Source organism: Bathycoccus prasinos (genome assembly GCF_002220235.1).
Source record: "Bathycoccus prasinos genomic : Chromosome_1".
Classification (NCBI taxonomy): Eukaryota; Viridiplantae; Chlorophyta; class Mamiellophyceae; order Mamiellales; family Bathycoccaceae; genus Bathycoccus; species Bathycoccus prasinos.
This window is the reverse complement of record NC_024008.1, coordinates 428,173-443,753: the sequence shown is the minus strand read 5'-3', so window position 1 is coordinate 443,753 and position 15,581 is coordinate 428,173. Positions and strand designations below refer to the sequence as shown.

Below are 15,581 nucleotides of genomic sequence, written 5' to 3'. Positions count from 1 at the left end.
CCGCTCTCTTTTCTCTCTTCTTTTTTCCCAAAAACATCATCAGTTTTTCTCTCGAGAGACAAAAAAACGCAAGACCCAAAAACTGGGACCAAAATCCCACGTTACGCGTCATTAAGTTTACGCGAGTAGATACTTATTAAACCATGGTCCGAATTTCTGTGCTCAACGACACGTTAAAGGTAGGCGATTACGAATGCACTTCGTGCGAATTACACGCGACGAGGCGAAGGAAATGGTCGCGTCGTCGTCGCGGTGCCTCGCGCGTTCGTCGTTTCGGCGAACGTTGATTTTTTTTTTGTTTTCTCTCCTCCTTTTGCGCTCTTTCGCGCTCTCTGCGGAACCGAGAGAGGGGGGCGGAGGGGGCTTTCTCGAGACGTTTTCAACGCCTTCGACGAACGACGACTGCGACGCGACGACTGACTTCAGAGAAGACGTCGGCGTCAAAGGTTGGCTCTCAAAGTCCACTCGTCGCCTTCCTCGAGAGAAGTCCTTTTGAACGCGCATCAAAGTGTCGATGTGTCGTCTCTCTCGCGAGTAAATTTTGTACTCACACAACCGCTCTCTTTTTCTTTATCATCATCACTACGCAGGCGATGTACAACGCCGAAAAGCGTGGAAAGCGTCAGGTATTAGTCCGCCCGGTGTCCAAGGTGGTCATTAAATTCTTACAAGTCATGCAAAAGCACGGTACGTACTTACTTTTAGTCATGTTCTTTTTGTTTTCGGGGAGGACGTCGGACCCTAATGGAATTTTTCCCGGATCTCTCGCCCGAGCTTTTCGTTGGTGTTCTTTTCAACGCTCTCTCTTTCTTATCGCCGACGGCGAGAAGAGGAACGAAGGAAGAGATGGTGTGCGTCGACGGCGTTCACGCGCGCTTTGCCGCGGGAAGAAAAGAGAAAGAGAGAGAAAAAGAGGGTGAAATGGACGGATCTCTCTCCCCCTGGGCCCTAGTGAGAGAGAGGACACCACGCGCTTTTCGCTCGAGTCTCTATTTTTACCGCGTCGTTCGTCGTTGTATGAATATTGACATTATTTCCCCTCTCTTATTCTGTCTTTACGAAATAAACAGGCTACATCAACGAGTTCGAATACATCGACGATCACAGAGCGGGTAAGATTGTCGTCGAGCTGAACGGGAGAATCAACAAGTGCGGCGTCATCTCGCCGAGATATGATTTGTCGCACCACGACATCGAGGAGTGGGTCGGGCGCTTGTTGCCGTCTCGTTTGTTCGGTACCATCGTCATGACGACTTCGTCGGGGATCATGGACCACGAGGAAGCGAGACGCCGCAAGGTTGGGGGCAAGGTGCTCGGGTTTTTCTATTAATTTCGGTCGAAGATTTTAAGAGAGAGAAAAGAGAGAGTGAATGGTGCACCACCGCAGCATAATAATAGAAGAGAGAAAAATTAGCTTCCTTTGTTGTTTTACCAAACAGTATTAGTTTTTATTATAATTTAAAAAATTTAAGAGTCTTGCAACCATCTCGCGGCATCGATGGCGTAATAGGTCAACGTCAAGTCCGCACCGGCGCGCTTAATCGCCATCAACGATTCCAAAACCGCCGCTCTTTCGTTCAAGTACCCGGCAGCCGCGGCCGCTTTCAACATGGAGTACTCGCCGGAAACTTGGTACGCCGAAATCGGCAACGTCGTGTTGTCCTTCAACATCTTGATGATGTCCAAATACGCACCAGCTGGCTTCACCATCATAATGTCCGCCCCCTCCGCTTCGTCTAATGCGGATTCTCTCAAGCACTCGCGAACGTTCGCTGGGTCCATTTGGTATTCTGCTTTATCTTTCGGGATCTTCCACCCCTCGCTGCCGGGCGGCGGCGCCGAATCCAAAGCCTCTCTAAACGGTCCGTAATACGCCGAGTTATACTTCGCCGTGTACGACATGATGCTCACATGCGTAAAGCCTTCGTCGTCCAACGCTTGTCTGATGGCTCCAACTCTTCCGTCCATCATATCAGACGGCGAGATGACATCCGCGCCGGCTCTCGCTTGCGACACGGCTTGTTGGCACAAATAATACACCGTCTCGTCGTTCAAAATCACCCCATCCGATCGAACCATACCATCGTGCCCCAACGTGTTGTACGGATCCAACGCCACGTCCGTGTACACCTCCAAATCCGGAAACGTATCCTTCAACAACGAAATCGATCGTTGCGCCAAACCTTGCGGATTAAACGCTTCCTTCCCGCACGGCGTCTTCAAACGATCCGGCGTTTTCGGGAAAACGACGACCTGGTTCACCCCAGCCGCTCTCGCTTCCGCGACTTTCTTAATCATCCCAGTTTTAAACGATAATCGATCCTGACCTGGCATAGAGCCAATCGGAATGTTCTCGTCGCCTTCGTCGTGGACGAAAATCGGATAAATGAAGTTATCCGGCGTTAAAATGGTCTCTTGGAACGCTTTGCGAACCGTTTGCGATCGTCTGTTTCTTCTCGGTCGAGAGGCTAAGTCTTGCGGAGGAACGACTGGCATCCCTTCCGGGTTCGTCGGTGGGACCCTGGTCGTCTCCGGTCGGTCCGCCGCCGCTCGCGTTATGGTGGTAATCATCGTCTTTGATGACGATTGTTTTTTTTTCATCATCATCATCATCTTCGCTGATCTTTTTGACGACAGGGAAGAAGAAGAAGTCGTCGTCGCAGTCGTCGTCGCGGAAGATACGGAAGAAAAACTCATCATCGTACGATCCGAATAAGAGTGTGCGTGTGTGATGTGAGTGTTCAAAGCAGAGAGTGAGAGAGAGAGTGAGTTTTTCACACAAACGACACGTTTATGTAACAATATCTGAAGAATATCCAAAAGAAGACGAGATGGAAAAAAGATGGACGATGGACCAAAAAATGAAAAATTCTGAAAAATTCTGATGTGAAGGACAGCCCAAAAAAAGAGCAAATTTGGACGTCAGAGAACTACTACTTGCACGCTTTGTGCTCACTCTTCCTACTACTCTTCGAAGACGACGACTTTTAAGCGCTACGAAACGAAGAACAACGAGAGCACTTTTACCGAACGAAGACTCTTGCGTGGTGGTGCGTACGTTTTGAAATAAGATGGGCAAACGCAAATCGAAAGCCCCACCGCCGAAAAAGGTCCAACCGAAATTGGACACGCAATTCACGTGTCCGTTTTGCAATCACGACAAATCGGTCACCGCGAAATTGGACTTTCAACAATACAAAGGGTTAGTGGAATGCTCGGTGTGCGGACAAAAATACGCGTGCACGATCGACGATTTATCCGCCGCGATCGACGTGTATTCAGATTGGATCGACGCGTGCGAACGGTTGAACGCACCCGGTGGGGGTGGGGGAGGAGACGAGGAGGAGGAGGAGGAAGAGGAAGAGGAGAAAGCGTTAAGGCGAGCGAAGGACGCGGAGGAGGAGTCGAGAAAGAAGAAGCAAAAGACGACGGAGGGTGGTGGGAAGAGGAAGGACGACGAGTACGAGAAGGATTTTATCGATTCCGAGGAGGACGAGGAGGAAGATGTGGGCGACGATACCAGCGAGAGCGGTTAATAATAGCGTATCGCGTTGGTATCGGCGCGTTGTGTGTTGTTTTTATTTAAATACTCTATCTACTTTTCGTGTTAGTCATCATATTCAGTTACTACACGCTTTGGTCGTTTGTCTACTGCTCTGCTCTAAACTATCTCTGCTACTCCTACTGTTATTACTGCTACTACTAGAACCACCATTTTTGTCGCGTATTTTTGCAAAGATGGAACTCTCAGAGTATGGTCTTCTCTCCGGAACCAAGATTTTCTGGCGCTCGATGGACGCTGATAGGAATCGATATCGAGCTCGTTCGCTCTTTTTTCTTCTTACTTTTTTTCTTGAACGTTGTTTTGCTGTTATTATACGCATTGCTGCTGCCGTCCTCTTCGTCGTCGACGCCGTCATCGAACGTGGCTATGATTTTCGCCGCGAATCCGACGCTAAACGTCGCGTGCGCCACCGACGGACACGCGTACAGTCTCGGAAACGTCACGTGAATAGGCACGCGAACGTTCTCGCTGACATCGGCGCCGTCGTCGACGATTTGCGTAAACTGGACCGCAGAAGATTCCGTCGACCTCGTTCCTTCGGCGGAAATAACAGTTTCCACGCGTTCGAGTTCAACTTCGATTTTCTTCAGTTGGTTTTTCCGATTTCGCGGGTGCGAGACGATTTCCACGAATCCTTCGATCGGTTCTTCGATAAAATAAGACGTCTTGGAAAGCTCGCCGCGTATTTCAAACTCTTTTAAGTTTGCATTTCCACCATCGCTGCTATTCTCCTCCTCCTTTGACGTGCTCTTTTTCTTCTTCGTTTTCAAATCCTCCTCCGTCTCGTCGAACCTCTCCAACGCGAATTTCCTCGGCATCGACTGCTCCACTCGCTTCACCCCTTCCTCCTCCGCTCTGGATTCGACCAGAAACTCGCACATTCCGGTCGAAATCGACCCTCCGCTGAGTAACGGCCGCATAATTTCCACCTCCACGCCGTACACCACCTGCACGTTTTGCCCGTGAAACGTCTCGCAGAGCTTGTGCGACCCGCTCCCACCTGAAACCGCTCGATACCCGTCGTAATACGTGGACCGATGAAACACAGTCGGGCTCAGCGCGAACGCGAACGGTATCGCGTGCGTTCCAATCGGTAACTTCCCCGGTGGTTTCAGTTCCAAGCACGCGTCCATCATTTCAATCGGGTCCACGGTCGCGAACAGTTGGTCTAACAACGACGAGTCTTTCTCGCTGAGTTGCAAACGAACCGACCCGACTGCGGATAACGCGATCCCGTTGTGATGCAACGGCGCGTCCTCGCGGTGAACTTTGATTAAAATTTCCCCGCGGACGGTGTCGTTGATTTTGAACACGCAGTCCGTGGACGCGAGGATTATTTCGATGTCCGTCAGGCACGGTTCAAACATGATACAAGTGCAGTCTTTTGAGCGATTCGGCTGCCACTTTTTTCCCCAACTTCTGCACGTTTTTAATCTCTCATCACTCTCTGACGAGTAAGCACTGCTCTCAAAACGCGAGGAGGAGGAGGGAACGAAAGACGCGGACGAGAGACGTTTCTGTAACTGTTGTTCTCTGCGATCGCCGAAGAGCTCTTCTGGAGTTTGAGGCGCAAAGAGGGAGGCAAAGTTTCTTTCGCACAAGATTGGAATATAATTTTATATCCACTTTCACCATTGCGAAGACGGAGACATCATCACCATCGCGAGGAGGAGGAGGAGGAGGAAGAAAACGACAACAAAAGCGCTTCTCAGTCGCGCTCTCCTTGTTCGTTCTCGTTTTTGCAATCGCGGTTTCGTTTTTTTTGGTCGAAACCGTCCCGTTAGTCCCGGTTGCGAAAGAAAAGGAGGATAAAGTCAGAGAGAAAAAGATGGGCGTGGGCGCGGAAAAGCTTCTGAGTGAAGAAGGTTTAAAAAAGCGCTCTTTCCACGCGTACTCGGAACGAGACGAGACGCCTCTGGAAGAAGCGGTGGAGACGGAATGGTCGGCGGCGCACGAGTTACTGTTTCGATTACCGAAGAAAGGCGACGCGAGTTCGGATTCGTTCATACCGGAGGAGTTGAAAGGCGCGTTGTTTTGCGGACACGTGGTGACGGATTTGGATTCCATAGCCGGGGCGATCGGGGCGGCGGTTTTGCACGGAGGAGTGGCGGCGAGAGCGTCGGAGATTAACAGCGAGACGGAGTTTGCGTTGGAATATTGGAACTGTTCGTTGCCGGAGAAGATTGAGGATTTAATCGAGGAAGAGTCTAAAGTGTGCTTGGTGGATTTTCAACAACAAAGTCAGCTCAACCCGGCGATTCCGATGAAGAATATCGTGGGTATCATCGACCATCACGCGTTGCAATCGAACACGATTGTGACGGAGAAGCCGATATTCGTGGACATTCGCCCGTGGGGGTGCATGTCTGCGATTATCGCGCACTCGTTTTTAATGTACAAGAGATATTTACCGAGAAAAATAGGCGGGATGTTGCTGTCGGCGATTTTATCGGACACTTTGAACTTGAAGTCGCCGACGACCACGGAGTGGGATCGAAGAATCGTTGCCATGTTAGTGCAATACATAGGGGTGAAAGATATCAACGAGTTAGCCGCAAAACAATTCCGAGCGAAATCGCACAGTTTGAGCGTAATGAGCGCGTATCAATTAGTTTCCGGGGATATGAAACAGTTCAAGTTTCATTCCGGAGAAGCCGGAGACGAGGAGATTAAAATCGCGTATTCCGTCATCGAAACGACCGACGCGGAAGCGGCGACGAGCAGGTTGATTGAATTGTTACCGGAAATGCGTAAAGTGAAAGAGGAGTTGAAGGTGCACGCGATGTTGTTAGCTATTGTAGATATCGTAAATTTAACGTCCGCGTTAGTTTTGTGCGGAAGAACGGAACAGTCGTTGGCGAAAGCCGCGTACGACGGAGCGCTCGTGGACGGGAATACGCATTTGATGGAGTTGAAAGGCTTAGTCAGTAGAAAGCAAGATTTTATTCCGCCTTTAACGAAAGCAGTGAAAGGCGGGTGGATTGTGCCAAAGTTTGATGGGATGGCTCGATCGGAAAGCAAAATAGACGTGGCTGAAGGAGAAGTGGAGGTTGTATATAGCGAAAACCCACAAGGCGAATTAAGACGCGTCGCGCACAAAGAAGAAGAAGAAGAAGAAGACAACAACGAGGCGTAGTTTTTTGTACAAATATTACTATCAATACATTTTTGATTATAACAATCGATTTTTTCTTCTCGAAGCAAGGTTGAGGCTGCTCGGCGTTTTTGGAGCGAGTTGCGTTCTCGTTGGAGTCGTCGTCGCCGTTTTTGTGAACGATTTTCTCCTCGGTCGTTTTTGCCGCGACGACGATGAAGATAGAGGCGACGAGGATGATTGCTTCATTTGTTGCGTGACGACTAACTTCACGTCGTTCGCTCTGCGACCTCTTTTTAAAGCGCACAATTTCTCAGCCGCAGCTTTGAGGACTTTGCGTTCTGAAACTTTTTCTTCTTTTCGAACGCCGTCTTTCTCGCTTTCGACGGTTTCGAGAATACCGGTCAAAACGCGACGCAATTCGCGCAAACTTTCGTTCCCGCGCGTTCTTAAGACGTCACCGAGAACTTTTTCTGGCGCGACGCGCTCGAGTGTATCGTGGAGGATGCGTTCGACGTGTTCGCGGAGCGTCTGGTCGACGAATTGACCTGAGGAACCGTACGTTATTCGAGCAGAAATGACGCAATCCAATAAGCGATGCCACATCGCTTCACTCTCGATGAACTTGTACGTGTCGCAACGGAGACATAACCGGGTAGCCGCATCGAGAGATTCTGAACTTTCCATCGCGAAACCGCGCGAGACGTCTTTTGACATTTTATTAACCGTCGTGGACGTTGGATTATTGCGTAAATTCGACAACGCTTCCACGTTTTGCTCGTATTTTTGAACGTGTAAATCCAACGCGTCGCCAACGCGTCCCATTTTTTCCAAAATGTGCGCCGACGCATCCACCACGCCGTAACTTTGACACTGCTCCAAACACGCGTCTAACCGATACCCACCCGAGCGCGATTTTAAAAACGGTAAAACGTTCGACGGCTCGAATTGACACATCAACTTGACGTACAGCTCGCTCATCTCTTCCGTCACCTTGACGCCAGATCTTTCAATCAAACGCGCGAGCGTTTGGTGGTCGTCGTTCTCACCGCGCGTGGTAGCTTCTAAGAGACCTTCTCCTCCCGTGGCGCTTTTGCCGGCTAAAACTTCGCGCAGGTACCAAAACTGAAACAAAGGATTTGAAGAAAGCGCGTTCAAAACAGCTTCTTGCTGATCCGGGAAATGCGCGACGCCTAATCGAGCGACGATAGCGGCGTTAACTTCCGCAATTTTCGGCGCCGAGTGCAAGAGCGATCTCTTAAAGGCTTCTCTTGCTTCGCCTGCCGGGAGCGCTCGAGCGCGACCGACTGCTGGACCAGCGTCGTTTTCGTTCGCTGCCTCAACACCCGCCGGCGCACAACCCAGTAAAACGTCCGCAAAGTATCCGGCTGAATTTGGACGGATCAAAACGTCTTTCGCGGCTAAAGTTTCCAATGCGGCGCCGTAGTCGCCCTCGGCGAGATGTAATACGGTCATAGCTTGCGCAAAATTTGCATCAGAGAGCAATGTGAACACTTTTGACTGCGCGTATTTCGCGACGGCAGCGCTCGTATCGTTCGCGCCGCCATGTCGCCGCGTCAAATCGTCGACGGTTTGTGCGACGATGAGACACGCGGCGTCTGACCGCTCGCGTAACGATTTTACGGGTCCAGCCGTGAGCGCTTCGAGTAGCGCGAATTCCCGATCGCGATCGACCGAGACGCGTCCGGTGCCAACCAACGCAGCCGCAAACGTCAGCAGACTGTTTTTAATTTCTAAAAGCCTTACGTTGAGTATTTCCTCCGCCGTAAACGTTGTTTCTTCCTCGATAGATTCCGCCGCAAACAATGCCGCGTCGCATACCACCTGTGCTGCCATTCGATCTGTCGTTCTGTTGAGGTCATTCGCGTTTTCTTCAAAAAGCTCGCGCTCGGATGCGTCCCACGAATCAAGCGCATCTTTGAGAAACGCCGTCGTCGCCGCCGGTTCGACCGAGAACAAAAACAGCAATCGGTCCGGCGCGTCTGGGGTATCGAATACTTCTCTAATTTGCGACGACGTTAGTAGTGCATCCATTGGAGAAACGTTTTGTGCATCACTGTTCTTAAAGCGCTTCTTTCGCAACGAATCAACGCCGCGCCAAAACTGTCGGAACGCGTTTGCATTTGATGTTTGCTCGGCGTTGTCTTTTCCTTTCGCGACTTCGGCCGCCGTTTCGCGAACGCTTTTATCCGCGTCCTGAGAAAGAAAAAACCGCATCAAATCGAATCGCGCCTTTTCGGCGCGTCTGGCTACGTGGACTGGATCATCCAGCTCATTTTGCTTGCGAACTTTCATATCTTCGGAAAATCTCGGCGGAAACAATCGTCCGGCGATGCTCTCGCTGGCAAAGAGCAAAAGTCTTCGGGCAGACTTTCTCGAAACTTCAAAGTATACATCGTCTTTTTTATCCTGAGAACTATCACGCATCGTCGAGACGTCGTCGTTACATTTCACCACGACGTCTTTCACCCTTTTCACCGCGTCTTCGAACATCGCAAAGGCTGGACTCGAAAAATCTTCAAACGCTCTCACGAAAACGCTCGCGTGCGCGGCAAACATTCCGTGCGTCTCGCACAATCTCGCCACTTGATTTACGTCCAAACTCGTCACATCCATGCGTAAAACGCACTTTTCGATGATACTATGTTCACCTTTGGACGCGAAATGAGTGACTAAAGACTGCATAACTTCTGGTGGTAAGCTTTGTAACTCGTCGCTGATGATATGCGGAACGATACGCTCTATGAAAGCCTCCTTCCCGTGCGTTGCTTCCATCAAAGGATCGTAAATAGACTGGTCGTACATTTTGTCGAGCGAATCGACGGCTAGGCAAACCGCTAACGTTGCGCGCGCGACGGATTCAGCGTGCACGTGCGCCTGGTCGTCTTCGCCTGAGGTTGCCTGCACAACCATCATGGCGTCTTGAAGAAACTGTGGCAAGAGTTTCAGACACACCTCCCGTGCCGCTTCCCTTTCGGATTTCACGGCCGTCTGAGGCAGTTGAGATTCATTTATGATGCGAGCTCGCGCATCCGACGGTATTCCGGCCAAATAAGGCGCAAAAGATGTCGTCGATTTCTTCACGGCTTTATTAGTGTCGTTGACGACGAAAACATCGTCGACATCTTCGTCTCGACGAAAGCTTTGTTTGTACGCCGCCACCGCCACTGCAAAAGCACCACCCCAGTCGCTAAGTTTACGATGCGCATTCGCGCGCTCTCGCCACCCGAGAATTTTACACACTCGAATAGACGCGGCGGATAAAATAACCGCACCCGCTCCCCGATTCGCGCACGACCCGTGACTGCTCCAAACGACGTGCTCGGAAGAGGGAGGTTGTTTCGGAGCGTCCCGAGACGGTACCGGTAATGAAGTTGCGGTCGGATGCGCATCCAACGCGACGCGCTCTAAAAGTTTGCCGTAGCTGCTTTTCGCATCAAACGCGAGCAACGTAGCGACCCGTTGTCCGCAAATGACACCTAACACTTCGTCGCCGAACCACATCAACCCACATCCGTCTGAGTCTTTCACAACATTTTCCGGTAGCTGCCACTCTCGCCGGAGTTTAGGTACGCATCTTCCACCCGATTGCCCTTTGGGTGATTTTGAACTCGCCGCTGCCGAACTTTCTTTCTTTTCCATTTTCTGTTTTTGAATCTCGCGATTGACTTTGAGCACGTTTTCCGGAGATAAAATACCTAACTCCCAAATCGTGACCCGATTGCCCCAAACGACCGCAAGTTCTCTCGTTTCCATGTCGCCCTCGTTGCTACTGCTTCTACTACTGTTGCTATTGTTTGCGCTAACGCTACTCTTTACATTTTTGTACGAGACGACTTTTGGTCGAAACCTCGCGTAGGGGACTTTGGACGCGTCCACATCTTTCGGTCTTGGAATCTTCGCAACAACCTCGGCGTCCGGATATAAGCGCATTACTAAACACGCACTCGCAGTGGTTAAACAAACTAAACCGGATGCGTTTGCCGCGCTCGTGCTGGTTTTACCGTTGAACTCGGAAAGTAAATTCGAAACGCCGGAAATGCTTTCAGTCGCGTTGGCGCCACCAGCCGAATCCATCGCGATCGTAGAATCTAAAAGCGCCGAGTTGTTCATATCCGCTTCTTTATCCAATTGCTCCTTTAATTTTTCGTCGCCCCAAAACCATGGCACGGTCCCGGGAACGGGAGGTTTTACCGCGTAGCTTTTCGCCGGAAGCGCGTCGCCTCCAATGACAAACGTCTTTTCCCCTAATGAAGTCGTTTTGTTCCGTAAGAGCGGACCGAACCAAGAAAACTCGTGTCGCAAAACCTGCCCAGACTTTAACGCAGCGATGACTTCGCACTGTGAACTTGCATTCGGAATTTGACTCATCGCTACGATTGCAACGACCATGGACACATCTGATGATGCCATATTTTGCGTCGTCGGCGGCGGCGCCTTCACTCGTTTCAACTGCGAACACCTCTTCACGTCCCACAACGCTATGGACGCGTCGTCGTGCCCGGAAACCAACCACTCGCCGCCGTTTGCAAAACTCAAAGCGGTCACTCTCAAAAAAGAACCATTATCACTACCGTTCGATGCTAGCACTTTTCCCTCCCCTTCTTCTCTCTGAATCGCCGGTATCGTTCGCATCGTCGTCGTGTTATACTCCTTCTTCTCCTCCTTCCCTTCCGCGTGTTGCGCTCTCGTCAACCGTATCGTACCGTCCGCGAATCCAACCGCAATCACCCCTAACGGCCCCATCGCCACGCACGTCCCTCTCTCCGACCCATCGTTCGCGATGATTTCTTGCATCTGAGCGTGTCTCTTCGAGCTGACGATTTCCACCGCTTCAAATGTATCATCTCGTCGTTGCGTTTGTTCGACGTTCGAGGAGGAGACTTTAGGCAGAGAAGAGGCAGTCGAAGCGAAGTGGTTTTGAAACGGTCGCAACGCAGTCGCGAGTTCATCTTCTCCCTCGTCTTCTTCTTTGTCTTTGCTGCTTCGCTTCCAGAATGCGTTGGTAAAAGAACTCTCCTGTCTCTCCTTCTCCTCTCTCAAAGCAATCTCCATCGCGTCTTGGTCTTCTCTCATCGCGCTCGGAAATCTCCGTTACGCGTGTTTTCCAATCAATCAAATTCAGCGCTGATGAATAACACGCGCTGCCCTCTTCATCTCTCTCTCTTTCCACTCGCGCTTACTCGCGCACGCGTTGTGTGCGTGTGTATAAAACAAACAACACTTCAAAACTTCTTTTTCCTCTTCTTAAAGAAGAAAGAACGAACAAAGCGCGCGTGTAGTATTGTAACGAAGCCTGTGTGTTCAAAGGAAACTTTTTACTCGAAATGCTGCACATTTGAATCTCTTTCATCTCTCTCCTCGAGCACATGTCCGAGAGCGCGGACGAGGAGGAGGAAGGAGCGAAAGGCGCGTTCGAAGAAGGGAAAGGTGGCGCGTTTGATTTTTTCTTCGGAAATATCCGAGAGAGTTTAACGACGATAGGAGGAGGGCAAAACAACAACGCGAAGATTATGTCGAGCGCAAAGGGGACGAACGAGAATAACAACGACGGGAGTTCTCTTCCTCGAGGATCTTCTGATGATGCTTCGAACAACAACAGCAGCAGTAATAATAATACGAACAACATTAACGCGGAAAAAGCGTTTCGGAGACGCGGGAACGCCGCGACGATGATGACGACGTTTGGAGGAGAAGGATCGAATTCGTCCAAGTTTGGGTACGAGGAAGAGTTGTTCGGGACCGCGAGCAGCGCGGGTTCGCCGACGAAACATTTTGGACATCCTGACGGGAATACGAATACGAATGACAACCATTACGTGCCTGGTTCTAATTCGATGCCGTCCACGCCGAATGGTGGGGGTTTTGCGAACAACAACAACAACAGAACGAATTCTGTGAACCAAGCGACGGTGAACTTAATCAACGGCATATTAGGCACCGGAGCGTTGGGTTTACCGTACTGTTTCAAATTGACCGGGGTGTTTTTGACGACGATGTTGATTGTCGTCTCGGCGTGCTCGACGATGTTTACCACGCAGTGTTTGTTGTTTTCGAGCGCGGTGACGGACGCGTGGAGTTACGAAGAAGTCGCGTTTAGAACGTTAGGGGATAGAGGGAAAATATTAGTGAGAATTTGCGTGGTGGCGTTGTTGATGGGGTGTTCGGTGGCGTACGTGAATATAGTTTCGGATATCTTTTCCGGCGTGGCTGGGACGATTGTGCCAGCGGGCGCCGAGCCGAGTCGAGGGGAGACCATGGTTGCGGTGGTATGTTTTGGGTTTGTGCCGATAGGGACGATGATTAGATCGGCGAAAGCGTTGAGCAGCACGTCTGCGTTTGGGATTTTTATCGCGTGGATGTTTACTTTGTCCGTCGCGGTGGTGTATTTTTTTAAGAGTTCAGTGTATCCGGATTTGTACGCCGAACACGAGTTGGCTGGGAATAACGCGGTGCAGACGTGGAATAGTGAGAAGATTATGATTGTGTTACCGGTGTTGTCGTTTGGTTTCGCGGCGTCGCCGATTATGTATCCAGTGGTTCAAACGTTGAAAGATCCGACGAATAACAGAGTGTTATCGGTGGCGAATAAGAGCATATGGATTTCCGGGATCGCGTATTTTATCATCGGTTTGATGGGGTACTTGACGTTTCAAGATAGCGCGAGCGGGGACGTGTTGCGAAACTTTGGAGCGGAGAAAGGTTCGTGGGGGGTGTTGATGCGAACGATGAAGTTGTTGTATTGCGTGTCGATGGCGACGTGCGTTCCGGTTGTATTTATCACGTTGAGAGAGACGTTAACGCCGGTCGTGCTGCGAGTGTGCCAGTCGCCGGATTCTCAGAAAGAAATGTCCAGAGGGCAAGATATAGGTTTAAATGCCGTTTTGTTTGGTTCCTCGTTGGCGATGGCGTTTTATATTCCCAACGTGGAGTTTGTGTTTGGTTTAGTCGGTGCGACGTCATGTTCGACGCTGATTTTCACCGCGCCGAGTTTGATTTTCTTATCCGCCACGAGCGATAGTTCAGGAAGTTACGCCAAAGCCTCAAGCAAAGTCAGCTCGTTCGGTTGGATCACTACGCTCGGGTTGACAACATCTAGACAAATAGCGAGACTCTTTTGCGCGTTTGGCGTGTATTTGTTGGTGAAATCGACCGAACACACCATTCGCGCCGTCCACGAAGAGCAAACGTTGGTTGATTTAGTGTCCTCGTTGCACGCGGCGGAAGCGAAGGCTTCCGAAGCCGCGGTGATGTACGAGAAAGTATACGAAGCGGCAGATAAGTTTCAACGAGTTGAAAAAGCCGAGAGTGAGTTGTCGATTGCGCAGACAGAATCGGAAAAAACGATGCAAATAGTGAAAGACGCCGTCGCGTCGTTGGAAAAGCTGAGCTCAAAAAGTGACGGAGGTAGTAGCAGTTCGGATTTTAAGAACATGTTTTTTGGAGATTCAGACGACGACGCGCACGGGGAAGTCTTGAAGAAATCCATCGAAGAAGTTTCGGAAATGTCGAAATCATTTGGAAACGTTACCATCGGTTCGTTGATTGTAGCCGAGGCGACGTTGGAGGAACTTTCCGATGAAATCAGCGACGAGAAGAACGAAATAGAAAAAGAAAAGAACAAGGAACAAGAACGACGCGACAAAGACGCGGCGTTGATTGCAGAAGCGACTGGAACAGTGGTTGATTTCGATTCAATTAAGGAGTCGTCTTCGAAAAATAGCGAGAGCGGCAAAGACGGTGAAAACGAAACGAAACAGGTAGAAAAAGAAGAGAAGGAGGTTGAAAAACTCGTCGCCGACGAATCTGAAACCGTCAAACGCGTGTTTGAAACGCAATCTGCGTTGTCGGTATTACACGATGTCGCCACGGAAGTTATCGGCGCCATGGACGTCTCGCATGCCGGGGTTTCCTCGGCATCCGCGCGAGCGCAGAGTCGACTTCACGAGGTTCAAAACGTTTTAAACACTACGCAGATGACCGCGGAAGTTATCAGCAAAACGTTAGCAGATTTGAAAGAAGCGAAGGAGACGCAGTCGGAGAACGTTTTGAAAGCAGTTATGAAAGCGATTGAAAACTCTGGACGTAACGACGAGGAAGGTAAAGATTTGATGGAAGCGTTGGCGCAAGTTGAAAACGAAGCGCGCGAGTTGGCCGAGAGAAGGAAAGAGGAAGAGGACGAAGACAAAGGATCGGTTCCGAGAGAGGAGACGAAACAAAAGAAGGACACAGATAGTTCTGATTCGGCTGGAGATGGAATCAGCGACGAAACCGTCGCGAAGCTCTTAGACGCGACGAAAACCGCCGCCGAGAAAATGGTCGTCACGGAAGTCGAAGACATCATGAAGAAAACGAGTAAAGTGAAACCAGAAGTCGTCGATCGAGCGGCGGAAATCGCGAGACAACTTCGTCCAAAAGCAGTCGAAGAATCTTCAGAAAAACCGTCCATCAACTCTTTATTTGATATTTCAAACCAGAAGGACAAAACTACTTCGGGTGGCGACGCCAGTCAAGGCGGCGGTGGAGGAGAAGCCGGTAACGAAGGCGCGAGTTTGGACGCGGGAAACGCCACCACCGCCGCAAACGCGAGAGCATTACCCGACCTCACCTACGAAGAGCGCAAGAAAGAGTGGAAAATTAAACCTCTGCTCGACAGTGAATTCTTCGAACGCGCCGGGAAATCTAAAGCAAACAACAACAATAACAAAGAAGAAGCCGAAGAGTTAGCCGCCGCGGTCGAAGCGAGCGAGGAAGCGAAAGACGATTCAGACGACGACGGCGATTTGAACTGGGACAGCTCGTTTTCCAAACGCGTCAGGGGTAGCAGTAGTAGTGGCAGTAGCAGTAGCAATGAAGGAGACGCGTTGTTCGAAAAGAATTTTTAGTGTATGTAGTCGCGTA

At 50.4% G+C, this 15,581-nt stretch overlaps 7 protein-coding genes across 7 annotated transcripts; 4 read left to right on the top strand and 3 right to left on the bottom strand.

Moving 5' to 3' along the window:
- Nucleotides 1-143: 143 nt before the first annotated feature.
- On the top strand, nucleotides 144-1,330 carry Bathy01g02360 (40S ribosomal protein S15a; the record flags this gene model as incomplete). Its single annotated transcript, XM_007515292.1, has 3 exons — nucleotides 144-179; nucleotides 432-687; nucleotides 1,071-1,330. 3 exons carry the CDS (start codon nucleotides 144-146, stop codon nucleotides 1,328-1,330), a joined length of 552 nt encoding a protein of 183 aa, XP_007515354.1.
- Nucleotides 1,331-1,467: 137 nt separating this feature from the next.
- On the bottom strand, nucleotides 1,468-2,697 carry Bathy01g02350 (delta-aminolevulinic acid dehydratase; the record flags this gene model as incomplete). Its single annotated transcript, XM_007515056.1, has 1 exon — nucleotides 1,468-2,697. The coding sequence occupies one exon, from the start codon at nucleotides 2,695-2,697 to the stop codon at nucleotides 1,468-1,470; it is 1,230 nt and encodes a 409-aa protein (XP_007515118.1).
- A 374-nt stretch (nucleotides 2,698-3,071) lies between these two features.
- Bathy01g02340 (Transcription elongation factor 1 homolog) lies at nucleotides 3,072-3,536 on the top strand (the record flags this gene model as incomplete). The annotated part of the gene is made up of 1 exon (XM_007515412.1): nucleotides 3,072-3,536. The coding sequence occupies one exon, from the start codon at nucleotides 3,072-3,074 to the stop codon at nucleotides 3,534-3,536; it is 465 nt and encodes a 154-aa protein (XP_007515474.1).
- Nucleotides 3,537-3,747: 211 nt separating this feature from the next.
- On the bottom strand, nucleotides 3,748-4,932 carry Bathy01g02330 (predicted protein; the record flags this gene model as incomplete). The annotated part of the gene is made up of 1 exon (XM_007515213.1): nucleotides 3,748-4,932. The coding sequence occupies one exon, from the start codon at nucleotides 4,930-4,932 to the stop codon at nucleotides 3,748-3,750; it is 1,185 nt and encodes a 394-aa protein (XP_007515275.1).
- Nucleotides 4,933-5,393: 461 nt separating this feature from the next.
- Nucleotides 5,394-6,701, top strand: Bathy01g02320 (putative manganese-dependent inorganic pyrophosphatase; the record flags this gene model as incomplete). The annotated part of the gene is made up of 1 exon (XM_007515174.1): nucleotides 5,394-6,701. One exon carries the CDS (start codon nucleotides 5,394-5,396, stop codon nucleotides 6,699-6,701), a length of 1,308 nt encoding a protein of 435 aa, XP_007515236.1.
- Nucleotides 6,702-6,922: 221 nt separating this feature from the next.
- Nucleotides 6,923-11,735, bottom strand: Bathy01g02310 (predicted protein; the record flags this gene model as incomplete). Its single annotated transcript, XM_007515088.1, has 2 exons — nucleotides 6,923-6,926; nucleotides 6,967-11,735. The coding sequence occupies 2 exons, from the start codon at nucleotides 11,733-11,735 to the stop codon at nucleotides 6,923-6,925; spliced, it is 4,773 nt and encodes a 1,590-aa protein (XP_007515150.1).
- A 314-nt stretch (nucleotides 11,736-12,049) lies between these two features.
- Nucleotides 12,050-15,565, top strand: Bathy01g02300 (unnamed protein product; the record flags this gene model as incomplete). Its single annotated transcript, XM_007515690.1, has 1 exon — nucleotides 12,050-15,565. The coding sequence occupies one exon, from the start codon at nucleotides 12,050-12,052 to the stop codon at nucleotides 15,563-15,565; it is 3,516 nt and encodes a 1,171-aa protein (XP_007515752.1).
- Between the last annotated feature and the right edge of the window lie 16 nt (nucleotides 15,566-15,581).